The 27,879-nt window shown below is 34.2% G+C and overlaps 2 protein-coding genes across 2 annotated transcripts in view; one reads left to right on the forward strand and one right to left on the reverse strand.

Moving 5' to 3' along the window:
• Positions 1-18,188, reverse strand: part of dnajc17 (DnaJ (Hsp40) homolog, subfamily C, member 17) — a 43,914-nt gene extending 25,726 nt beyond the window's left edge. Inside the window, exons 1-8 of the mRNA XM_026286666.1 lie at positions 18,000-18,188; positions 15,001-15,070; positions 10,207-10,265; positions 9,020-9,107; positions 8,501-8,577; positions 7,480-7,579; positions 4,028-4,077; positions 2,554-2,631 (exon numbers count right to left, since the gene is read on the reverse strand). Coding sequence (XP_026142451.1) covers positions 2,554-2,631; positions 4,028-4,077; positions 7,480-7,579; positions 8,501-8,577; positions 9,020-9,107; positions 10,207-10,265; positions 15,001-15,070; positions 18,000-18,077 — 600 coding nt within the window. The 5' untranslated portion in view covers positions 18,078-18,188. The remainder of the gene's footprint in view (positions 1-2,553; positions 2,632-4,027; positions 4,078-7,479; positions 7,580-8,500; positions 8,578-9,019; positions 9,108-10,206; positions 10,266-15,000; positions 15,071-17,999) is intronic.
• A 1,417-nt stretch (positions 18,189-19,605) lies between these two features.
• On the forward strand, positions 19,606-27,682 carry LOC113117763 (inverted formin-2-like). The gene is made up of 5 exons (XM_026286669.1): positions 19,606-19,794; positions 24,239-24,661; positions 25,675-25,790; positions 26,778-26,937; positions 27,645-27,682. The coding sequence occupies exons 2-5, from the start codon at positions 24,262-24,264 to the stop codon at positions 27,680-27,682; spliced, it is 714 nt and encodes a 237-aa protein (XP_026142454.1). The 5' UTR covers positions 19,606-19,794; positions 24,239-24,261.
• The last annotated feature ends 197 nt before the right edge of the window (positions 27,683-27,879 follow it).

The following is a 27,879-nucleotide window of genomic DNA, read 5'->3' on the forward strand; positions in this document are numbered from 1 at the left end:
GAGAAAAAAAAAAAAACTCTATATAAACTCTAAAAAAAAATCTGCTTTTCAAGGTCTTAAAATCAACTTTATTTTTAATGGAATTTTTTGTTTATCTTTCTGTTTTTGTGGTTAAATATGACCATAAAATATAAACATGTCTGAAAGAAAACACAAGACAAGAATGAAAAGAAAAGAAAAGAAAAATTTATATTATATTATAAATTATATTTTAGGACTTTTTCAGCACGTATTGTATTGTTATATTTTCAGGACAGTTAAGCTCATGCAATAAATTATTTTAAAATGACTTAAAATAGACTTTTTTGCTTAAAAACTTGTTAAAAAATACGACCACAAAATTTAACCACAGATAACTAACCAAAAAAGTTTTAAAAAAAAAATGTTTTCTATTTTTGGACACCTTTTTGTAAAATTGTATTTTATGGTCACATTTTCATGACAGTAAACTAATGCAATAAATACCAAAAAAAAAAAAAGAAGTTTAAAAAAATATTTATTTGACAGGAAACATCATTTCTTATTTCTGTCTCTTTTTTTTTTTTTTATTAAATATGACCACAAAATATTTAACCACTATATCAAAATAGGAAATTACTGTTTTCTGCTAAATAAAGTCTTTTATTAGGTTTAATTAGTCACATTTGACCATTTAGCTCATGCAAAAACAAATCCTAAGAATTAGCTTTATTTTTAAAGAAAACATGATTTTTATTTATTTATTTAGATTTTTATTTTTCAAATAGAACAAGAAATAATATTATTATTTATTTATTTTTATTTTTGTATGCATTACTTTGTCAAAATTTCATGGCAATTTATCTCATGCAATAAAATGCCTTTTTTTCTAATATTTTCAAGGATTTATTGTCACTTTTCATGTAAAAAAAAGTCTAAAAATGTATCTTACTTTACAAAAAAAATATTTTCTTGTGTTCTTTTTATTTATTTTTTACACACAAAACATAATTAGTTATTTCTTTCTCTTATTTCGTTTTTCTGTTTAGAGTTCAAACTCGACCCGGGCCTGTTCTTCACAGCTTTCCTGAGATTCGCTCTCCACGTTCCAGTAAGTTTTAAGAAAGCGTGAGATGTTTCCGAGAATCTCTGAAAATCAGTTTCACGGCTGTCTGGGAAAAGCAGAATGCATCAGACTTTCAGAAACGGAGAAAACCTGCCAACAGTGACAAAGCAGCGCGTCCCGAAGGAAGCCGATTTCATCCATCCAGACGTTTCCAGAAGTTCCCAAGACCTCGACCCACGCCCAAAACACAGTCTTACATCATTTCAGCAGTCTTCTCTCTACACTGATGCTCGAGCCCATTAGCCTTTTCACAAATATCAGAAATGAGGTCAGTGCAGGGTAAAGTTAGTTCACCTGTTATATATCAGTATGCCCTTTTCTCTAATAATGCTTCTTACATCTTCTGTTTAGTCTGTTTTCCAAGTTGTTCTAATATAATCAACAAAGAAATAACATTTTACTTGTTTTCTAACTTTTATAGCCACTCAGACCAGATGATACTCTCAATACGCTCTGGCAAATCCTTTTTTATTTTTATTTGGATTATGTATGTATAAATATACACACATAGAGTAAATATTTTGAAAATACGTACATTTATATTTATATTAAGCTTCTTTTTTTTTTTTTTTTTTTTTTTTAGAACGTGATAATTTTTACAGGATTCTTTGATGAATAAAAAGTTAAAAACAAGAGCATTTATTTAAAATATAAATATTTCATATACAATATACAATCTCGTTCAAACGTTTGGGGTCCGTACATTTATATTCTTTCTTTTTTTTTTTTTTATTAAAATTTTTCTTCAGCAGGGATGTGTTAAATTGTTAAGAAGTGATATTACAGATTAAAATTGTTGGAACATATTTATATTGTGAATAAATTATTTTATTCATCAAAGAATTCTGAAAAAACATTTATCTGTTGATAACTCTAATAATAAATCAGCATATTAAAATGTTTTCCGAAGGATCATGTGACACTTTATATTTTATGAAATTCAGCTTTGCATCACAGAAATAAATTACATTTTAAAGAATATTAAAATAGAAACCACTTTTTTATATCATAATAACATTTTGCAAGATTACTGTATTTTTTCTGTATTTTTGATCGAATAAATGCGGCCTTGATGAGCAGAAGAACACACCCAAACACTTCATTCTTCGTAGAGTAAAGCACCGTCAGTTCCAGCATTTTAATAATTTCTGATTTGTAACGAAAGACTCATTCTTGTTCTGTTGTCAATCCGGAAGCCGGGAAGACGGAAGTGTGAAGAAGTGTGTAACTGAATCAGACGTCATTAGTTGCATGTGAAGAGCACATTTCCAGAGTCCCCAGACGGCTCTAAACGTGTCTGTAGCGGTGGCATGTGCTCTGCGTAGCCTTCAGCGTTCTGCGCTGCTACAAAACTTAATGGAGCTCACACACGAGGGGAATAAAAGCGCTTAACGGCTGATGTCATGCAGACCTCGTTAACCGCAGCGAACTGCTCATTCACACACGAGGTCAAACCGGAGCAGACTCACCTTTTGGAAGAGGCTTTGAAGGCATTCGTGAGAATAGCCCGCGTTGCTAGCGTCGTCTTTTTTACACTTCCACTTCAGCTGAGGACGGGAAAAAGAAAGAGAGAATCAGCTTCGGTATTAAAGATGACATGGGTCTGCTGTGATCATTTTCATGAAGATTATGACATGTTCTCCTTCGGTTGTCATACAGTAATGTAGAAATCACTGTAGTGTATCCGAAGAATTGGAGAAGGTGGCTGCATATTAAATAATGTCGTACAGATTACTCTGAACAAATAAAATAAAATAGATGTTTACGAGATGGTGGGGTTAATGTTTCGCATTTTTTTGAAGATGCTGAGTAAAGTCCTTGTGGTCAGAAACGGATTAATTCTGTTTCGTTAAATTCTCTCTTTTCATTTTAAGTTTATTTCATTTATTTGTGTTTGTTAGATTTGTGATAGCAATCTACGAATAATTGTACTTGGGCATTACTAAACATTTAATTTTCTGTAACATTTAATATATTGATAGTCCATTGAAAAAAAATACAATTTATAAATCATTAAAAACTTTTTTTTTTTTATGCTGATTGCAGATAATCTTAAATAAATACCATTAAATTTTATATGACTAAAAAAAAAAAATAAATAAATAAATATGTCTATATAGATTTTATTCATTTTTATTTCAAGATAAAAATATTATATTTTAATGGTTTTAATCATATTTACTGTTAATAAAGACAAACACAACAAAATTAATAAAATAAACTACAATTAAATAGAAATAGAAAAATAAAACTATATAATACTATGTCAATAAAACTAAAATAACACTGGCATATACCATTTTGTCTTAATTACAGCTATCTAGAGAAAGAAAGAAATATAATTTATATTTCTTTACATTATTTGTTTTCATTTGGGCAATAAATATGTATATTAATGTAAATAATACATGCAATATATAATATTATCTACATAACATGCATGTTTGTTTATTTTAATGACTTGGTTCTTATTTTTATGTTTTGGTAACAAATATGAATATTAATGTAAACAATAAATAATGTACATTATATTATATCACAGCATATTATTTAGTATGCACATCAATATACATTTTTATTTATTTATTATTTTGTGTAAGATTCTCTCAAAAAGTATCGGCTTATGCCTCGTATTAAGTATTAGTTTTATTTCTCAGGAGTTTCTCAAAACTCACACCGATCCAATTTCATTTACTCTTTAAATCAGACTCCTTTGAGAAAGTCAAGACAAATGTGTTTTAAAGTCCATTCAGAAAGTGTGTGTGTGTGTGTGAGTGTATTTGTTTCCAATTTAGCTATAAACTTTAATACATAGGTATTTTTTATTATTCATCAATTTTTTTCTATTCTACTATTCACTACTATGCACATAAATAAAATTATATTAGCTTCCATGCATATATTTTTTATATTCATTTTTATTTTTTACATGCATGCATGTACCTTTAATTTAGGAGTCACATTGCTGTCACCCTGATGTGCTGCTGAAGAATCTGTCGAGAGAAATCAGAGCAAATATGAGTTTGATATCAGCTCAGGTATCACAGAGCGCCCTGATCTCAATCAATCAGACACAAACATCACATTCACATCAGAGCCAGCCTCCAGACATCACTCTCTCTGTCCATCACTCTCTCGGCGCATCACTCTCTCGGCCCATCACTCTCTCGGCGCATCACTCTCTCGGCGCATCACTCTCTCTGTCCATCACTCTCTCGGCCCATCACTCTCTCGGCCCATCACTCTCTCTGTCCATCACTCTCTCTGTACATCACTCTCTCTGTCCATCACTCTCTCGGCCCATCACTCTCTCGGCCCATCACTCTCTCGGCCCATCACTCCCTCGGCCCATCACTCTCTCTCTCGGCCCATCACTCTCTCTCTCGGCCCATCACTCTCTCTCTCTTCTCGGCCCATCACTCTCTCTCTTTCTCGGCCCATCACTCTCTCTCTCTTTCTCGGCCCATCACTCTCTCTCTCTCTTTCTCGGCCCATCACTCTCTCTCTCTCGGCCCATCACTCTCTCTCTCTCGGCCCATCACTCTCTCTCTCTCGGCCCATCCCTCTCTCTCTCTCGGCCCATCCCTCTCTCTCTCGGCCCATCCCTCTCTCTGTCCATCACTCTCTGGGCCATCACTCTCTCGGCCCATCACTCTCTCTCTCGGTCCATCACTCTCTCTCTCGGTCCATCACTCTCTCTCTCGGTCCATCACTCTCTCGGTCCATCACTCTCTCGGTCCATCACTCTCTCTGTACATCACTCTCTCTGTACATCACTCTCTCGGTACATCACTCTCTCGGTCCATCACTCTCTCGGCGCATTCCCTCTCTCGGCGCATCACTCTCTCTGTACATCACTCTCTCGGTCCATCACTCTCTCTGTCCATCACTCTCTCTGTCCATCCCTCTCTCGGTCCATCACTCTCTCGGTCCATCACTCTCTCGGTCCATCACTCTCTCGGCCCATCCCTCTCTCTGTCCATCCCTCTCTCTGTCCATCCCTCTCTCTGTCCATCCCTCTCTCTGTCCATCCCTCTCTGGGCCATCACTCTCTCGGGCCATCACTCTCTCGGCCCATCACTCTCTCGGCCCATCACTCTCTCGGCCCATCACTCTCTCTCTCGGTCCATCACTCTCTCTCTCGGTCCATCCCTCTCTCTGTCCATCCCTCTCTCGGCGCATCACTCTCTCGGTCCATCACTCTCTCTGTACATCACTCTCTCGGCCCATCCCTCTCTCTGTCCATCCCTCTCTCTGTCCATCCCTCTCTCTGTCCATCCCTCTCTCTGGGCCATCACTCTCTCGGCCCATCACTCTCTCTGCCCATCACTCTCTCTCTCGGTCCATCACTCTCTCTCTCGGTCCATCACTCTCTCTCTCGGTCCATCACTCTCTCTCTCGGTCCATCACTCTCTCTGTCCATCCCTCTCTCGGCGCATCCCTCTCTCGGCGCATCACTCTCTCGGTCCATCACTCTCTCTGTACATCACTCTCTCGGTACATCACTCTCTCTGTACATCACTCTCTCGGTCCATCACTCTCTCGGTCCATCACTCTCTCGGTCCATCACTCTCTCGGTCCATCACTCTCTCGGTCCATCACTCTCTCTGTACATCACTCTCTCTGTACATCACTCTCTCTGTACATCACTCTCTCTGTACATCACTCTCTCGGTCCATCACTCTCTCGGTCCATCACTCTCTCGGTCCATCACTCTCTCGGTACATCACTCTCTCTGTACATCACTCTCTCTGTACATCACTCTCTCTGTACATCACTCTCTCGGTCCATCACTCTCTCGGTCCATCACTCTCTCGGTCCATCACTCTCTCGGTCCATCACTCTCTCTGTCCATCACTCCTGTGTTTTCTTCTATGGAGATTTGCCCATCAGCATCAGTGTGTGTGTACAATATTTTTAATCTAACATATAAATTAGTAAGTAAATGGCTGAATTTACCTATTTACTAAATATAATAATCAATTATTATGAAATTAACTGAGTAATGAACAGCTGTGTGTTGCGTGTGGTAAAATCAGTATTTACAGTAACAAGGACAATATTATCTCTTTATTATCCCTGCATTGGTAATAAAGCAAACGCTGCAGCTGTTTCTGATGCTGTGAGCGCTGTGCGTTCCAGAAAACAACACAATAATCACAATAAAACAAATTACTGGGCAAATGAAATAATTAAAGGCACATAAACATGATTCTTGGACTAATGAGGAAACGATAAATAAAAAAAAGATTGTGTAACTCCAGGTTTGTATTTTAGGTCTTAAAGGGACAGGTCACACAGAAATCATCATTCTGTCATTTTTTTACTCACTCTCATGTCATTCCCGAAATGTGTTACGTAGTGTTTCCTGCAAAACATGTTTCAAACATGTTTTTTTTTTTTTTTGTCCAATGTAGTCTATTATTGTTTGATTCTCAAAACTTATAAAAAATATCTTCTTTTGTGTTCAATAGAAGAAACTCATATAAGTATAAAATAGGGCTGCAATATTTGGCCTCAGATAACAATTGTGAGTGTGATTTAAAATGCTCTGTTTGTTTGTAGGGCTGAAAAATTTGACTGTATAATAATAATAATAATAATAACAATTATTATTATTATTATTATTATTAATTAATAATACATGTAATAAATAATAATAATTAAATAATTATAATAATTTAGTCATTAATATATTCACATTTTATTATTACAAAAATGAAATAAAATAATTACAAAAAATATTTTTATTAAATTAAATATTAAATAACATAAGAAATAATGTCAGTGTAATATTTCACTGTAAATAATACGATAATCATATAATTTACAATAATATAATTTTAATCTAAAGTACAACTGTAAAATTATAATACGACTATTTATGGCTGCCTTAATTTATTCATTTTCAAATGATAAACTATTATTGCACTATAAATTTTGATTAATAGTTTGGAACAACGTGAAGGAGAGTATATGACAAAAACATGTTTATATTTAGGTGAAATATTTCTATAAATATCTATGTGGCTTTATTTATCTAATATCACATTTTAGTTTAATAGCAAGAAATAAGGATGGTATGTCCTCATTTAGACGCTCAAATGTAAAATAAATGCACTGTACATAAACATTACATTTGACATCTGTATATTTTAATGCACTTGCCAGATGCTTTTATCTAAAGTCTCTTCCAGTGCATTTAAGGCATAATGCATATAATCATGCATTTCCTAAAAATCAAACCCATGACCCCGGCGTTGCATGCATGAACCATACTAAACCAGTTTATAACAATAACACATATATGCTTTCATGGCAATGTGCAAGTGCTTTGGCTAAATGCATGAGCCAGATGCATCAATGTAAATGTGTGTGAGAGTGTGTTTAGGCACCTGTGCCTGTGTAAATGCCTCTCTCTCTCTGGATCTGCTCTCGTATGAGTCTCTGTTGCTCCTGTAGTTCTCGTGATCCTTCCTCCCTCAGACGGGCGATCTACAACACAGAAACACACAACCACACGCATTCCCAGAATTATTATATTCATAAGCAAAACAATACTCTGTGTACTTCAGCCGGCGTGACCCGCAGTAACCCACAGTCACTCAGACTCCACACGACAAACACTGACACCTACTGACTCAAACGAGGCATTACTGCAGCACAGGAGAGAAGAGCAGACAGAATCAAGACAGTAGACAGATAGAAACGTATGTGTGTTAAAGGAATAGCTCATCCACGAATGAACATTTGTTGAAAATGTGCTCGCCCTCAGTGCCACCCAAGATCAGGATGAGTTTGTGTCTTCATCAGGTTTGTAGAAATGTAGCACTGCATCAGTGTCTCATCAATGGATGCTCTGCAGTGAATGGGTGCCGTCAGAATGAGAGTCTGATAAAAACATCACAATAATCCACAGCACTCCAGTCCATCAGTGAACATCTGGAGAAGACAAAACCTGAAACACATCCAGCATTAAGATGATTTTAACTCAAATAATCCAGAATAACACTTTCCTCCAGTGAAAAAGTGTTCTGGTCTGAATCAGGAGAGAAATCTGCACAGATCCAGCAGCGTTTAAACAGATCTAAACTAATATGTGGCTGGATTATGATGCACTTTTGATGTCTTCTCCAGATGTTCACTGATGGACTAGAGTGCTGTGGATTATTGTCATGTTTTTATCAGACTCTCATTCTGACGGCACCCATTCACTGCAGAGCATCCATTGATGAGACACTGATGCAGTGCTACATTTCTACAAACCTGATGAAGAAACAAACTCATCCTGATCTCCGATGATCTGAGGGGGAGCACATTTTCTGCATATCTTCATTTTTGGGTGAACTGTTCTTTTAATAACATCACAAGCGTTTAGTGGACACACACACACACACACACACACGAAGCTCTGACCTCTTCTTCTAATGTGCGGGTGATTTGAACCTCGTCTGCTTTCACATTATCTGCCTGTCGCTCACGCGCCTCCAAATCTACACAAAAATACAACAATTATGTCACATGCATTACACAGACAATCATAAAGCAGCTCGTTTCTGCCAAGAAGTAAAAATATTTTGAACGCAACTTTGACTTTTTAAATAGCAATCCTGAATTTGTTTCCTTGCAAAAAGTTTGCATTTCACAATTTTTTTTTTTTTTGTGAAACCGTTCTGCCGTGTAATAAATAAAAGCAACTGCAAAATGTATGAGATATAAAGTTGCAATTATCTTTTTTATTTTTTATTCAATGATGGGAAAAAAAAGTTAGACAAACTCAAGAATTGCACTGAATGAGATTATATCTTGCTTTTAAGACTTTTTTTCTAGGAATTGTTTTTTTCTGGTCTCTTGGCAGAAACATGCCTGCACACAATCGATGTGTTCCCGTGATAACGGAGCAGAAGTGAGAGTATTTGATGAAGAGTAGCTGACCGAGTTTAATCTTCTTCCTCTTGTCGTCTAGCTTTCTGTTTCTCTCCTCCGCTTGTTTCTTAGCGGCACGGATCTTATCGTAAGCAGCCTGGAGGAAAGAGAAACAAATGTGCAAATGATCAAATGAACAGTATTTCTATCAGTGTCCTGCAGCACAGAAGCAGTTTCAAGTCTCTAGGGTATATTTATAGAAATAGACAACAATACACTGTATGAGTCACAATTATACATTTCTCTTTTATGCCAAAAATCATTAGGATATTAAGTAAAGATCATGTTCATGAAGATATTTCACCATAAATATATCAAAACGTAATGTTTGATTAGTAATATGCATTGCTAAGAACTTCATCTGAACAACTTTAAAGATGATTTTCTCAATATTTAGATTTTTTTGCTCCCTCATATTCTAGATTTTCAAATACCCGTATTTTCCGGACTATAAGTCACACTTTTTTTCATAGTTTGGCTGGTCCTGCGACTTATAGTCAGGTGCGACTTGTTTATCAAAATTAATTTAGAACCATGAACCAAGAGAAAACATTACCGTCTCCAGCCGCCAGAGGGCGCTCTATGCTGCTCAGTTCTCCTGTAGTCTACACTGAACACATAGAGCGCCCTCTCGTGGCTGGAGAAGGTAATGTTTTCTCTTGGTTCTAGGTTCTGAATAAATGCGACTTATATATGTTTTTTTCCCCATCATGACGTATTTTTGGACTGATGTGACTTATACTCAGGTGCGACTTATAGTCCGAAAAATACGGTAGTTGCATCTCAGACAAATATTGTCCTCCGAACAAACCACACATCCATGAAGAGATGATTTATTCAGATATCAGATCATGAATAAATCCAAAATTTCGACCCTTATGAGTGGTTTTGTGCTCCTGGGTCACAATTCAGTGTGAGAGGACCTCAAGATGATTTCATTTAAACATCAAATCAGACATTTCTCATTAGAAATAGGTCTCTAAAGAACCAGCTTTTCTGGATATGCCTGGAAAACGTGGATTATTTAGAAGTGTTTAAAACTAAGATTTATAGACCTAGAAAAGTCATTAATCTGTATTATGAATATGCATTTTTCCCGATTCTTAAAAAAAATGTATCAGGTGGAAAATTGACTTTTTAAAAAAATACTGAAATGTACTGAAAAAAAAAAACGAAAAACAAAAGATGCTCCTCACTTTGGCAGCGGCGTCGGTCAGAACCTCCAGAGCCTGAGACAGCTGATGAAAGAGCTCCGCTGCAGAGAAGAAGAAACGACTCAATCACATTCACACCAGTCTGAAACACTGGTATCAGAACGCACATGTGTTCAAACATCCCTGAGGAAACCATGCAAGCTTAGAAAACTAGACCTGATCATTTTTTTAAAAGCATTAGATCATGTTTTACTGCTTTATTAACATTTCCTCTTCAGTGCATTTATTGAAACTCAACAGTTATTGCATATCAACGCCTATTTCAACAACTTTAAACACTTGCCTATTTAATCTTTTTTTTTTTCTAAAAAAAATATAACTGCAAAACATTTTTACACCACGTTACCATTTTTCGCCAAAATAAATAACTAAAATGCACATGACAATAAAAACAATACATTATTTACAGATTCATACACAGTACATCAAACTGTTTTTAAATCAGTGTGTGTTTTAATCTTTCCCAAATAATAAAATAAATTAATAACATGCTATCACTTCCTCCCAAAATAATGATTCGAAACATGCATAAACTTTGAATAATGATCAAGTAACATAGAAATATTTATTTATTTGTTGTTTTAATTGCAAAATTTAATCCCATATTAGCCCTTCCCACCAAAATAATTAAGTAAATATACATAAAAATATTAATAATTAAGATACACATTCACTATTAAAACAGAGTGTGGTGTACTTATTTTTTATTATTATTATAATATGAAACATACGTGTACATAACAAACCACACATCAATGGAGAGATGATTTCTTCAGCTTTCAGATCACGCAAACATCTCAATTTAACGAAATGTACTGGTTCTGTGATCCAGGATATAATGTATATATATAGTTGAGTGTGAGTCCTGCTAACGAACATGTTTCCTTCATTACAGCGGGGTGCTGGCGCTCTCACGAAAGCTGTTCCTGTTAATGACACCCCGCTGCGTGTAAACGCGGGTCCCTGCCGAAGCGTACGAGGGGCCGCCGGACCCCTAATGACTCTGAGGGCACGACTGGTTCTGCTCTGCGCTAACAAGCGTCTGCGAGCTCCGCTTCCCCCCCCCCAGAGACCCCCGGCAGCCCTCGGCTCCAGTTACTGAGATACCTGCTCCATTAACAGAGCGCACGCAAACCAGGTCAACACGCGTCTGAACCAAGCCTCTTCTGCTCAACCACACTGCTTATTGGATCTAAAATAGTGAAATAATATTAGGTTTTAAATCAGCTGTTTTCTGTGTGAATCTGTATTAAAGTGTAATTTATTCCTGTGATGCTCCGCTGTATTTTCAGCATCATTCCTCCAGTCTTCAGTGTCACATGATCTTCAGAAATCAGAATAATATCATGATTTACTGCATTGTATTTTTCAGGATTCACAGATGAAGAGAAAGGTATTGTTAAAAATAATAAAAATATATATCCAAGCACCTTCTCTCCTTTACTGTAATGCATTGGGCATATAATAATTTTTTGTAATTATTTACCGTGACTTTAATATATTTTTATTTAAAAAAAAAACACTATATAATAATAATATTATAATAATTTGTGGATATTTCAGGCTACTTCTTAATTTAATAATATTATTAATAATATATTTTCTATTTATTTGTGCATTTACGTTTTTCTAAACTATAATTTCTTGCATGAAGAGACAAATTAAGTGGACTGTTATAATGATTTTTTAATCTTAGAATGATTTCTGAAGATCATGTGACACTGAAGACTGGAGGAATGATGCTGGAAATACAGCGGAGCATCACAGGAATAAATTATATTTTAACACGCATTCACATAGAAAACAGCTTTTTTAAATGATAAAACATTTTCACTATTTTTACTACACTTTTCATTAAATAAACGCAGTCCTGCTGAGCATAAAACCCTTGTTTCAAAAGCATTTAAAACTCTGAATTATTCCAAACTGCCGCCAGTGAAGCGTGACCTCTGCCTGACCCCTGTGCTCTCGCGTGAGCGGCCATATGGTCATACTCTCAATATCCCATTGTTTCTGAGAAAGCAAACCTGCACCATAACCCATTATGCCTCGTTTCCCCGTTTTGACTTAATCAGGAATTGTTGAAGGCCTCGGGAGACCGCAGGGAGGAAAACACGGCCCTCGAACACGCCATCTTCGTCCACGCTGCATTTCTCCTGACACTGAGTGATTTTCCCAGCTCTGATTATGCACATGTTCTGAGTCACGGGGGGTCTAAGAGAAGCCACATGCTTTCGTTACGTCTCGTCTTATGTCATGCTGCCTCGATCTGCTCCGAATGTTTGGTCTCAGTTGTGCTTGTCTTGGGTTTGAGCCATGATTTTAACCGTATCTGATCTACAGTGGCTTGATGCGGTTAACTTTGCGCTTGAACTCTCATGAAAATAATGTCCCTCCAAAATCAACTGAAACATTTTGTAGGATTATATTTTGCAACAACATAAAAAAAGATTAATGTGTTCATGCAATTGCAACATTATTTTCACAACAATTAAGCTACTTTTCCCTTTTACAGTAATGCATGGATACAGTTTATATTTATAGTTTATAGTGATCCACATTAGATTCACATTTGTGTAATAAGTATTTTTTAAATAAAAAATAAGTACTATTTCTAATTTATTAAATATAGAATATGATAATGGTGATAATATATTTAGAATAATTTTCAATGAAAATACAACAATGATATTTCTGTATAATTTAATGCATTTAAAGATTTAAGTATTTTACTTTTAATTCAAACAAGGTAACATTTAAAATACCAGGATTAACAAATACAAATTATTAGCATTTTTATAATAATATACTTTTTTTTTTATTAAAATAAGTACTATTTATATTTTATTAAATGTAAAATAATATCATAATTGTAATAATATATTTATAATAATTTTCTTAAAAATAAAAACAACAACATATTTCTACATAATTTAGTACAAACAAGCATTTTAGTATTTTATAAGAAAATATTGTTTTTATTCAAACAAGGCAGCAGTTTAAATACCAGGAATAATAAATACAGATTATAATTTTTTTATTATAATATATTTTTTATTAAAACAAGCACTACTTATATTTTTATTAAATATAATATTATAATAATTGTAATAATCATAATATATAATAAAAACAATAAAAATTATATGAAATAAATAAATACTTTTAAAATGTTTTTTTTTTTTTAATAAAGCAGAACTTCTAATCAAAAATGAGAATTTGACAATGAAGAGAATTCGGTGGAGTTAAAAGCACTTAATTGTCGTGAAAACATAGTCCTTTGCAAACTATAATTAGTTGTGATCTGGAAGTGAAATATGATCTCGTCGTGTTCTTGACAGGCTTGCGTGAGACTCGCCCTCGCTCTCATAACCCTAATTTAGTGCCCTGTTTTAATGATTTACTGTAGGGCTTCTCTCAAAGACTCAGATGCTGGAAAACAGGAGTTTATGCTCTTTCTGAACAAGGACAAACATCAGCTGAACTAACGGCTAAAACAACGGATTCAGAAATCATGTGACATCACAGACACTCATTAAACTACGACACTGATGTTAGATGATATAACAGCACAGGATCAGAGAGAGCCAGGGAATTAACCTGATTTATATTAGAAACATTCCTTTAGAGATATATAGATAAGGGGAAAAATAAAGCATATGTGTCCAGTCAACAAGTCAATGGCAAGTCAGTCCAGACCACCTAATTATCATACAAGAGACAGAAATGTAAGAATAAATTAAAAAAAAAAAGTATAATATATATATATATATATATATATATATATATATATATATATATATATATATATATATATATATATATATATATATATATATATAAAAAAATATGTTTTTAAATATGTGGGAATAAATAAATAAATAAACAAAAAGAATTAGAAAGAAAGTAAGAAAGAAAACATTTAAAAGAAAACAATAAATGTATTCTAGTTTTATTCTTTCCACTTGTTTTAAAGGTTTGAAAGAATAAAATACAGTAAAAAAAAAAAATGACGGAAATGATAAAAACGTTACAAAAATAAATACAGGGAATAAATACAGGAAAGAAAAATAAAACATTTAAACAAATAAACATTAAACAAGTGGAAAGAATAAAAATAACGTTAAAATACAAAACATGAAGGAAAGAATTAAAAAGTTACAAAAATAAATAAGAAAGAAAGAAAGATTATATATAAATAAATAAATAAAAAGAAAAAATGTTTAAAATAATAAAATAAAGTTAAAAATAAACAGAAAACATGTGGTTTAAAATAATAAAAATACAGTTAAAATACAAAAAATAAAGGCAATAATTAAAAATGTACAAAAATAAATACAGGAAAAAAAACTAAAGTTTAGATAAATAAAAAAAGAATAAAACATTTTTTTTAAATAAAATTGTTAAAAATAAACAGAAAACAAGCGGAAAGAATAAAAAGTTTGTAATAAATATAAAATATAAAAAATAAGGTTTAAATACAAAAAAATGAGGGAATAAACAGAAATAAAACGGAAAAACAAATAACATTCTGAAAGAAGGAAAGAGTGAAAAAGAAGGAAAGAAAGACTGATTGAAAGAAAGAAAAAGAAAGAAAGATTGAAAGAAAGAGAAAGAAAGAAAGAAAGACATTTAGGACTGAATTGAATATGAAATGATTTCTATCTTCTATCATGTTGTATTGATGATTTCTCTGGGTCAGGTCTGTGTCTCGTGTGTGTGTGTGTGTGTGTGTGTGTGTGTGTGTGTGTGTGTGTGTGTGTGTGTGTGTCTCACCAGCTTTGGGATTGTCAGGGTTTTTATCAGGATGACAGGACAGAGCTCTCTGTCGGTACGCTTTCTTGATCTGCAGAAGAGGACAGAGAAGAATCATCCCCCGTTCTCTGCATTCATCACATTTCTCCCTCGTTTCGGCTGAATGCACATATTTCACAGAAAACACATTATATGCAAAACACTGGCCATAACTGCAGACTCTTTCCTGGAAGTCCTGAAGCTTCAGAGAGGTTTTATAACAATAGACCGGCTCCGTGCACACGTCTCTGAACTCCCATGAGCCTCTGGGAATGTGAACCGTGCGTCTCTTGGTGTGTTTCTCATCAGACGCTGTCTATCAGCTGACAGAGACCAACACATCCACATCGGCTGATCCTCACATCTGTCCAGCTGCTCTTACACTCATCATGAAGCTAACTCATGAAAACACTTTCCTTATAAATCACAGCCAATTATTTCCATTCAGAGTTCAGTTTACAGGCAAATATGACCTTCATTTGTTTGTGATCATATAATTCATAACCATTAATAATTTATGACCTCTAAAAGATGCATGTGGGAATTAATCAACATTTAAATTAATTTACAAGAATAAAATGCATTTTATTTTAATTTAGTTAAAGTTAAATACAGAACATAAATAAGTTTGTTAAGTTTAAAAGAATAAAGTTAAAAAATAATTTGATAAGCATCAGAATGTTATATAAATATTGCATTTTGCACAAAATTGCATGTTTTCTCAATTTGTGTCTTCAGAAAATATAAATATAATTGAGCTGTTTTTACTCCATATTTTAACAATATCAGACTATGACACGCATTAAAAACATGATAACTTTTTTTTATGAAGTTTTAATTCCATAAAATACTTTTTTTTTGTTTTTTGTTTTTTTGACTTTATATCTCATATCTTTTACTTTTTTCCTCATCATTTTTATTTTTATCTCATAATAATTGTAACTTTTTATCTCATAAAGCAATGAAAGCCTGATGCATCAAATATTACTCTCAAAAAAAGCAAACCTTTATAAATATACACAAACTTTCAATAAACTATTTCATTAAAAAAAAAAATAATCCTGTAAATTTTAAAGTCATAAGTTAACGACTTTCTATGTCACATCTTTTACTTTTTTCCTCATTATTTTTATTTTTATCTCATAATAATTATGGCCTTTTATCTCATAATTATGAGATACGCCTGATGCATCCAATATTACTCTCAAAAAAGCTAATTATACTTTCAATAAATAAACTTTCAATAAACTTGAAAACTTAAAAAGTGCTGTTCAGGCTTGACATGATGAGTTTCCTGCAGCTCAAACACACTTCTTAGACTTCATCCAGACTCAGATCTATCTCCGGTTCACATGTCGTCTCGAGTCACAGTCCACAGTTTGATTAAACAGCTGAACATGGCTACAGAAGTTGCATGAACTGAAGATATTAAAGATGCGTGACGTTCCAGACGTCTGATGCTGCGCTGGACAGAAGTCAGACGGCTGCTGGGTGAACGCCATTCGTGTCTCTAACCTAAAAAACTCTTCATCAGGATTGAACTGGAGGGTTTTAAACATGAGATTTACTTTTATTCATTAGCATCTATTCAAAGCCACAGCTGGAGGTTTGGTGCTCAGTGTTCAGTAAATAAGAAGTTAATATTGAGTTATATTTTAGTAGTTTTGCCAATAAGAATATAAGCTTTTAAAGCCACAGCAGAACTGTTATTTTCTTAATGAATCAGCCGTTCAAATGAATCAATGATTCAAAGACTCATAAAGTATATATATATATATATATATATATATATATATATATATATATATATATATATATATATATATATATATATATACACTGTGTGTATGTGTGTATATACGCTATTATTTTATTTGTAATATTTTTTAATTAATATCTATTATACATATGTAACATTTAGCTAATTCCTGTGTTCAGTGTGTATGTATATCACAATGTACAGAATGCACAATATTCTCAATTTTTATCATGAACACATAACACAATAAACATATTATATGCACGAATAAATGTAATATTTATACATTATTAACACACTTAATTTACAATATATTTCAAGTATGATATATATATATATATATATATATATATATATATATATATATATATAGTTATAATATAATTCATAATATTAAATACTTTTAAATAATAATAATTTAAATGATATTAAAAATTAAATAACTATAATACAGAAAATTCAATACATTTAATATGATAAATTATATTGTGAAAATAATAAATGCACAATTTAAAAAATAATTAATATACAATCATATTCTTAATAATATTATATAATATACATTTAAAGTACCGATATTAATTATATATACTCCTTAAAACATTATATTGGTTTAATGATTTTAGGGTGAAATTCTGATCTGGACATTTCTTCAGGAACAACAATCTGCTCTGGACAGGACAGACAGCGCCACCTACTGGCCACAAACTGCCTCATCACTACTATACTCTACTATACTCTACTATACTGTACTATACTGTACTATACTGTACTATAATGTAAGTGACAAACGATTCCTCAAACATTTTACACTCAAAATAACTTCATTCTCGTCTAAAACAATATTATTTATTAACAAGCTGTCTTTAATATCTGTGTTTACTTACAGAAACCAATATGAGTGTCTTTATGTCTAAACCATCTTTAAAACATATAATATACACAGACGTATGTCATTACAAGCCTCTGGTAGAGGATTCAATTAAATATGAACCATAACCTAAAGTAAACACACTAATAAATCAGTATTTTGCTCATGTTCTGACACCTAAACACTTCAGTTTCTTCTACTCGTAATCCGAGCACCAAACATTCCCTCTTTAACCTCCACGAGTGATTAAACAACACCGTTACACTCGTATTTTATAGTTATTGTGTATACTTTAACAGATGATAATTAATATCTGTATGACTGACACAAACAGCTCACAGACTCACGCACCTGTTTCTCTGTCGCGCTCGATTCAATCCCCAGTAAAGCGTAAAGATCCATCTCTAGGAGCTCTTTTGTTGACGCCATGATTCAATTTCAGTAAATAAAACAAGCAATAAAACAAGAAACGTTTGAAAATAATATTCGTGGTTTCCTCAGCAGCGTTTTGAAGAGTTCTTCTGCGCGATTTGGAGTGTGTTGACATGTGACTGCAGAAGGAGTGCAGCGCCCCTTCAGGCCTGGAGGAGCAAACGCGCCTTCATTATCAACAAATCACATCAAGCGTTGTTTTAGCCTTGTCATAATAATCATAACCAGTTTTTATTTGGGTTTCAGTGCCTATTTTATCTTATTTTATTATTTTTTAGAGTTATTTTTAAGTTAAACTAAATTAAAAAGATAAATGTTGCTGAAAAAAAGTTTGTATTTTTTATTTTATATTTTATTTATTTATTAACATTTTTTTTTTCATTTTGTTTTTACATTATTTTGGTTTCAATTCTTATTTTATTTATTTTATTTTTATTTTAGCTATTTTACCACATCAAGTTAAACTAAATATAAATGAGAAATGTTGCTTGAAAAAACTGAAACTGAAAAGTTTTTATATTTTATTTTATTTTTATTTCAGTTAATGTTTATTTTATTTCAAGTGACACATTTTTTTATGATTTTACATGTAAACTACCGAATCAGAAGTTTTTGAACAGATAGATAATTTTTTTTAAAGAATACTCTTCTGCTGACCAAGCCTGCATTTAATTTGATCCAAAATTAATCAGTAACAGCGGTAATATTGTGAAATATTTTTACATTATATTTATATTGAAAATTTTCACTTACAGTACAGCATTCTAATATGCTGATTTGCTACTCAAGGAACAATTTATCATGTTTCTTTTTTATTATTAAAATAAATAAAATATTTCTTATTTTCTACTCTTCTTGGTGTACTTTGGATCAAATAAATGCAGGCTTGGTGATTAAAAACATTAAAAATCCTATTGTTAAAAGTCTGTGTATTAATTTAGCATGTTTATATTTCTATAACACACTGTTGCATGGAGGGATGAACACTTTTTATGACAGAATTATCTATTCTAAACTGCTAAAACATGCCAATATGATCTTGCATTTATGCAAATAAAACCTAACTTGATTCATAATCATTCGATTATTTTATTTGTATATTCATTGAATCATTCCCTTCTCTTTTTCGATCACGCATGTTTCAGCTGTGAGTGACACTAATTCAGTTTATCCTCACTGAATCTATCAAACATGCATGACGTGCAGAATCTCATTTATCAACATGCTGATTTGGAGAAATGTAGCATTGCTTTGGTGTCTCATCAATGGAAGTGTCGTCAGAATGAGAGTCCAAACCCATTCACTCCAGAGCATCCATTGATGAGACACTGATGCGATGCACATTTCTCCAAACCTGATGAAGAAACAAACTCAGGAAGGCCTGAGGGGGAACACATTTTCAGCACATTTAATTTTTTTTTGGTTGAACTGTTGATTTAAAAAGTCTAGTAGTTTTACATACTCCTGCACATTCGCAGTATGCAGTCCTTAAGTTTCCTGGAATGTTTGGATTGGTGGAGTAGCGCGTTAAGCCCCGCCCCCCGACCTCAGTGGGCGTGGTCAGCACATGTATCATCAGCGGCGAGAGTCAATTTAACAATCTCACCCTCATCCGCCCGGAATACTTCAAATTTTAGGAGAGACGCACGGAAAGTGTCTCTTTGCGTCAGTCCTCCTCTTCATCACATCATAAAGAACACTTGCTGAATCAAAGGTAGGAGAAATTAATATTCAATGTCTTAAAGATTACGTGTTCCCCTTTTTAAAACACACATGAGTTCAAGTAAAACCAAGTTGAAGACAAACAACTGAAGTATACATCATCATTATGATGATGAGGACGAAAAATAGCCATGTTTTGGAGATTAAGCTCGATTTTCGGTCGATTTGGTTACTGTTTGTTTATTGTTTGCAACAATGTTGCGTTTGCCAAATAGAAACGCGTTGAACGCGTTTGTTTGTGTCATTGCATGTCGTCTGTATGTAAACAGGTCAAAGTCACTGTATGTAAAGATGATTTCATGATGCTGTCGTCTTCAGTCTTGAGCACAGATTGTGTGGGAGATATATTCAGGAGATCAGATGAAGAAGCTCTCTGGAGTCTCAGTGCTTTCACTGCTTTATGTTAGTGTTGAAAATCTGAATGTGAAGCAGATTTTGTGCCGAAATGCAGCCTGTTTCATCATGGATGCACAAAAGAGACAGAGTCAGGTGTTCGAGACCTTTGTTTTCATACATATATTTGACAATATGCCAGAAAAAAGTGCTGTATGACAGATTTTGAAACGATTTGAAATCACTAGTAAATTCACAATCAGTAAGACCAAAGTTCTGACACATTGAATTCGACATGACATTTTCAAGTAAAAAAAAAAAAAAATTAATTGTATTTTCTTTTGTATGTAATCTTTGTTTTATTGTATTTTTAGTTTGTCAGTCTTCAGTGTCACATGATCTTCAGAAATCATTCTAATACACAGCAACTTTAATTTAAAATCCAGCTGCAAGCAGCAACTACGGGCCAAGCACTCCACCGGCAAATTGGGGAACGAAGCATGGCATGGAGCATCACAGCAAATGCAGTGATGACAATAACATTTTGGGATTATTGTAATTGTAATGGCTGAACAATCATAAATACAACCTCTAGTAGCATGATTTATTGGCTTTTTTAGTTTGACCAATAGGTGGCGCTGTAATCAAATAAATGTGGTGTGCTCTGTGTGTCTTGACAATGACACGCACAAAGTTTGGTGTCAATATGCCAAAGCATTGTCATTTTGGCACAATGCCTCAAATTCATCGCTGTGGTATACGGTTTTGTCTATTGACACAAAATCCATACATTTTCGTCAGCACAGTCTGAAGATCATCTGACTTGATTTTGGTGAAAATCGGACCAACGTTTGATGAGGAGTTTAAAAAAAAAGTAGGTTTTCAACATAAATCAAAACGGGGGACCGTAAATTCAGCTTGTTCTGGCATATTTGGTTTCTATGTTGTCAAAATAAGCCAGGGAATATTTTGAGACAAGTTTCGTTGCAATATGCTAATGCGATAAAAAGTTATTAGCATTTTAATGTAATTTTTAATGGTTAAAGAATGGTTTATTATTCTTGACCAATAGGTGGCGATGTTACCAAATTGATTGCATGGTCAGAGTGAGGTGACAAGGACACATACAAAGTTTGGTGCAAATATTTCAAAGCTTTGCAGAGTAGGAGTGGTGAAAAAAATCGATTATTGATTAATCGCGAGTATGTTATGGACGAGTATGAATCGATTATTAAATTTTCAAAAAAAAAAATTTTTAATTTTTTTTTTTAATTTTTTTTTTGCACTATTTTATTTTGTAAAAAAAAATTATACCGGGAGTTGAAAGTCACGAACGCGCCCAGTTCCAGTTAGCAAGCAGCCAGAACAGGTGTGTAAAATGGAAAAACCAGGAGCGAGCAACCAACCGAACCACCCAGCTCCATCTGGGCTCAAAGCAAGCGTGTGGATTTATTTGGGTTTTCATGGCAGGAGCTCTAACCCTCTTGGCACCATGGTCGAGTTTATTCGACAAGATGCGGCACTGAATAAAACGGCCGATTTTGTCAAATAGGGTGTCAAATTTCACGCGACCTCCCCTGCACCAGATAGCAGACATGTAATACTTAATCTCTGACTCAAAAAAACGTAATGCTCCTTAACAAAATATTCGAGAGCGCATTGAATCAGTGCGAAAAAAAAGCGGAGCTACTGTGAGAGTGAGCCATTTTATCTGACCAATGTTGTCAACGTCAGCGAGTATTGGCATTAGATTATTATTATTATCATTATTATTTTTATTATTATCTAATGGCATCAATAAGGCTTCAATAAACCCGCAATGAAGTGTTGGGACTTCTATTCGCGGACACTGATTCTGAAGGGGAATATCTGTATCCAGAAGATGACAGTGATATTGAAAGTGAAAGTACACCAAGCACAAACGGTGAATCCTTTGCCCAATGTAAATGGTCCTTTGCCAAATGTCAGAGGTGTGAACAATGTTTGCAGGGGTCGGAGTGTTCATTGCGAAATTAGCAGGCGTGTTAGTGTTGCGGGGACCAAGCGGGAGATTTTTACCGCGCTAGACATGTATATTTGTCTTCTGACCGCACCTCTCCGCAATCGCGGTGACAGTATTGTAGTGGAGACTTTGTCTAATGCCTCTGGGTATGTTAGACGAGGTCGAAGTATTCATAGGACAGTGAGGAGGCAAGGTGGGGAGTCGCAATGACCCTGACAGTAGTCCGAGCTGTGCACACTCGGCGCGTGCGCGAGGCAGATCTGGCCGCGCTGCTCATAGCAGAAGCATAGGCGATGTGACACGGGGCATAGATTTTGAACTAAAAAGGTCTTGTCTACTTGTGTTTGTGTGTCATATGAATAATATATATGTGCCCCATACATGGAATCAGAGTGCCTGCTGCATGTAGTAAACTGAAAATCCCAACCGCTACATACATTCGGTTTGTTTCTACCATTTATTAGTAATGATTTACACAGTTTGTTTACTACTTACTGTTGTGAAATGGAAAATCAATAATCGTTAATCGAGAATCGTTAATAATCGAAAATCGACTGTAATCGAATCGGGACTTCAATAATCGTAATCGAATCGAATCGGGAAATCAGACAGATTAACCACCCCTATTGCAGAGACACAGCCTCAGATGCATTTTGGAATCTTTCAATCAAAATTTGTTGATGTGCTAAAAGAAACATTTTGTGTATCGACACGCAATCCATAACTTTTTGCCAGCTTGGTCTGAAGATGATCCGAGCCAAATTTGGTGAAAATCGGAGCAACGATCTAGGAGGAGTTTTTCGATATGAATCAAAATGTTGGACAAGAAGTTTAGCCAATATTGGTCAAATTGGTGTTCTGGTCATGAAGGAATCTATCAACATCACCCCTTACAACTGCTTAATGTAAATTTCAGTATAACTAGTATAACTGCCCCCAAACTTTTAGTACCATGAGTGTATGGAGCCAAAAACTTTTGTGACTTTTAGTTTCGTAACGATGCGCTAATGGGTTCGTAAAATACAGCATAGGAAAAATGGATATAATTCGAGTTGGCATGATGCATGAATCTAAAGGGACCAGTTTTGTCATTTTTGGCCAAAGCATTCAGAAGTTATGAGCCAAAACATTATTTTTTTCATATCTCCTGACCACTAGGTAACACTGACCGAAACACTGCATGTAGTCTCAGGTCAAACTTGTTATAACACACACCAAGTTTGGTCTCAATAGGCCAAACCGTTGTGGAGATATAGCCCCACGTCCACTTTTGCATGCTTTTCGTAGGATTTGTTCACGTGCTATTCAGAAACGTTATGACTAAACTTGAGTTATTAGCATAAAATTTGAAAAAAGTGGTGGTGCTAGAGAGTTTGAGTTAGAGACTCCAAATTTACTATGTTAGCTTTTCTCACTGTCCTCTATCAGTGTGCCAAATTTCACAACTGTCCCGCAAACAGTTCTATGGGCAGCCATAGACTTCACACTAACGGATACAATAGGTGCCTACGCACCTTTGGTGTTTGGCCTCTGATGATGCAGATTATAGTTTTTCATCCAAAAGCTTAAGTTTAGTATATTTTGGAGTGTAGCCTACTTTAACCTCAAGTGACTTTCTGACCTTCTGCATTGGTGTTTGTGTGAGCTCATTTATACGGTATATAAGTGCAGTTGTACAGCACTTATAATATATATAATATAATAATAATAATAATAATAATAATAATAATAATAATAATAATAATAATAATAAAAGCGATTTCTGTTTTAACAAATTGTATTATTATTGTTATTATTGGGAATATCCTAAATATATTTTTCATATTTCATTTATTCAGTATAAGTTCTGTTCCGCAGCACCTCATTATAAAAATAATTGTGCTTATTGTAAATTGTTTAATTATAATAATAATTATTATTATTCCTTTGAGAAATATTTTTTGCAGTACAGTAGTTATTTAATTCTTTCACAATTTCTTCAAGTTAAACCCAATTTATATTTGGCATGCTGTAGAGACGAGATTTACGTTTTTGTGTGTGAATCTAAATAAACGATTAGATTTGTGTGTGTAATTAAATTCTCAGCTTTTTCCCTTTGCAGCACCTCCCTCGATCTTCATCATCATGTCTGGGAAGTCAGACGGTGCGCAGAAGAAGTGGGTGGCTATGCAAGGTCGAATGGGCTCGTCTCATGACTCGGACGGCTCGCAGGAGGCCAACCTGGAGAACGCAGATGCCGAGCTGTGCATCCGTCTGCTGCAGGTGCCCACCGTGGTCAACTACTCAGGCCTGAAGAAGCGGCTGATGAAGAGCGAACAGGCCTGGATGGTGCAGTTCCTGGAGCTCTCGGGCCTCGACCTGCTGCTGGAGGCCCTGGCCCGTCTGTCGGGACGCGGCTGCTCTCGAATCGCAGACGCTCTGCTGCAGCTGACGTGTGTGAGCTGTGTGAGAGCCGTGCTGAACTCCTCCGCTGGGATTCACTTCATCGTGGATAATGAGGGATACGTGCGCAAGCTGTCGCAGGGTAAAGACGCTCTTACTGTCTTATTTCAACTGAATCATATTCGATGTGCAATAGCCTTTAGCAAAATCTATTGCATATTTTTTTAGTTTGAGTCACTGAATAAAATTTAGTTGTTTTTCATATTGTCACTATATCAGACTACATGAGCCATAAAAGGCTGATGCATCAAATATAATACTCATTAAAAAATGCATATGCAAACATAAAAAAAAAATTCTGATGTCAATAATCCATTCCATTTCCCAAAAAAAAAGGAATTTCAAAGGATTGTTTTATAATCGGAATAAATTACTTTTAATCTCATAATTGACTTATCATCATTTTGACTTTCTATCAGTATTATGAGTTTTTATCTTATAATTGACTTGTCTTTATTTGACTTTCTATCAGAATTGAGTTTATCTCATAATTGACTAATGTATTGAATTTCTATCAGAATTATGAGTTTTTATCTCATAATTGACTAGTCTTTATTTGACTTTCTATCAGAATTATGAGTTTTTATCTCATAATTGACTTGTCTTAATTTGACTTTCAATCTCTTAAGTGAATCATGACATTTTATCATAATTATAACATTATCTCATAATTAACTTGATGATTTTGGCTGTCTCAAAGCTACTGTATGACTTTTTACCTCAAAACTGACAGTGTGATAATTATGACTTGTATAATAGAATTATGGCTTACTATGTCATCATTTCAACTTTTCATCTCAACATGATGACCCCTAAAAGCCAAATAAAGTATGATACTCAACAAAACAACTAATGGAGACCAGATAAATTCAGAAAACATGCATTCCTCCAAAGCATTGCTCTCAGTATCTGCATTGCTCAGTCTTCACACCTATCACATGCTTGGGCTGATTATTTTTTAAACATCAGAAGTACAAAGTTACACACATTACATCTCCCAAAAAGTTAGCTGGTAACACATTCCAAAATTGGAGATGGACAAAACGATGGAGGAAGAAGCTAAAAACACAGTTTTTCCTTTCCCTTTGCCTCCAGCTTTGGACACATCTAACACCATGGTGAAGAAGCAGGTGTTTGAGCTGCTGGCGGCCCTCAGCATGTTCTCCTCCGAGGGTCACAGACTCGCGTTAGATGCTCTGGACTATTACAAGGCAAGTGTTCAAATGATTGTATGATTCGTGCTCTTCCGTCTGAGTAACGGGATTTATATCAGATCAGAACGTGAGTTTTAAGTGTCTTTTACACCTGGTGTTCTGAAGTGCACATGCATCTCATGTGAATGTTTGTGATGGATTTTGCCCCTTAATATATCAGTGTGTGATTGCATGTGGGGAAAAAAACTAAAAACGTCACACTGTGGCTTCTAAATAGACTGAGGAATTTTATTAATTCTTAATATATAAATTAAGATATTTTGAAAAGATTATTTTCTTTATATCATTGTTTTTACAGTAAAAATATCTAAACATTCTTGAACCAAGATACATTTACTTTATTTTTTAATTGCTTGCTGGCATATTTATTAACTTACAATATATTAACTTTGATTTTAAGAAATAAAATTATCTTTGTTTTCATGAATATTTTCTATCTTACCCCATATGTCGGATATGATTTATTTTTAATTTTTTTAATATATATTTGCTTATTTATGTACACATCACATTACTTATTTACTTGTATATTTACATATTTTTAACACATCTACCTGCTTTATTTATTTATGTACTAGATTTCATTACTAATGAGATTTTAAGAAAAAAATCTTGTTAGTCTTTTTTTTTTGTTTCTATTAAGTTATTTTGCTTGTTTTGTATAAGCTTTAATTCATTATTTATTTGTTTTTTAAACAATATCTTGTCATTTTAACTTCTCAAGTTAACGTGGCTTGATTTAAATATGTTTAGTTACTTGTTAATGTAAATAGACAAAAGTGCTAAGAAAATTATTTTTGGTGGTTATGTTAACTGAACTTAAACCACAGATATTCTGTGAAATTTTATGCATGCATATTTTATCAAACTTTAAATTGGACGATTATCTTTTTTTAAAGTGCAAAGGTTGATTGACGGGGCCTGCATGTAACATGAAGCTCAATATAAAGTCTGCATGACATTAGTGTTGTGTTTCTCTAACAGTCTGTGAAGACGCAGCAGTATCGATTCAGTGTGATTATGAATGAGCTCCAGTCCACTGATAATGTGCCTTACCTGGTGACCCTTCTGAGCGTCATAAACGCCCTGATCTTCAGCGCCGACGACCTGCGGCAGAGAGACAAGATGCGCAAGGAGTTCATCGGTACGTCAAACCAAGATACTGCATACTATGCACTTTGTACTGTCTGCAGTTGCCTGTGAATAGTACATTAAACCTTTATTTAGTGTATACTGTAGAAAGGTATGAGTAGCATGCAAGTATGCGATTTTGAAAGCAGTTATTATTCTAAATACAGCTTTTATATAATACTAGCATACTACATACTGCACAGTGTACACATGCCTACTAGAATATGAAGCAGTGTGCAACTATTGAGACAGTAGTATGCTTTAATGTAGTGTTATTTCTGTAAATTTGCAGTCTGATCGCATAATGAGTAAAGACCGTTTTAACTCTTGTTTCTTATTGTATATAGCACACTTTGACAAGTTTACTTGGTCATCTACGTGTGCAACCTATTGTGCATGATATTCACATTGCATACTGCAAAAAATAGTATGTTAATAAAATCTAAAATAGTACCTCAATAATACTAAAATAACACATCTGTATATTGCACATTTGGAAAAAAGGTCATTTGCATAATATGCATACTACAAAACTAGTATGAGTAGTGTGGTTAGTATGCAGTTTAATTAATGAAACTTAATTGCATTCAGCTGTTTGTCACTCAAGCACACGCCTCCTTTTTTGTGCATTAACACAACTGAGCTTTCCAACAGAGCTGTAGATGTTTTTGAGCATTGTTTATGGTATATTCATGGACTTTGTTTATTTTCATCCACCAGGATTACAGCTGCTTCGCCTGCTGCCGAAGTTAAGGTGAGCTCATGTTTAATTTGTTGAAATGTACAACTGTGCATAGAAAAACAAAGTAGAAATGCACACCGAGCAATGCAATCAAGCTCAAGTTGAAGTGTTCAGTTAGTGTGTGTGTGTGTGTGTGTGTGTGTTTTAGAGAAGAAGATGATGAAGACTTGATCATCCAGTGTGAGGCGTTTGAAGAGGCCATGGCTGAGGATG

The sequence above is a fragment of the Carassius auratus genome, chromosome 17 (assembly GCF_003368295.1).
Source record: "Carassius auratus strain Wakin chromosome 17, ASM336829v1, whole genome shotgun sequence".
NCBI lineage: Eukaryota > Metazoa > Chordata > Actinopteri > Cypriniformes > Cyprinidae > Carassius > Carassius auratus.

Excerpts from the sequence above, each read along its gene's own strand:
- LOC113117763 (XM_026286669.1), top strand. The coding sequence starts at position 24,262 with ATGTCTGGGAAGTCAGACGGTGCGCAGAAGAAGTGGGTGGCTATGCAA. Across the intron at positions 24,662-25,674 it reads CGTGCGCAAGCTGTCGCAGG|CTTTGGACACATCTAACACC; the intron begins GTAAAGACGCTC and ends CTTTGCCTCCAG. Across the intron at positions 26,938-27,644 it reads GATGCGCAAGGAGTTCATCG|GATTACAGCTGCTTCGCCTG; the intron begins GTACGTCAAACC and ends TTCATCCACCAG.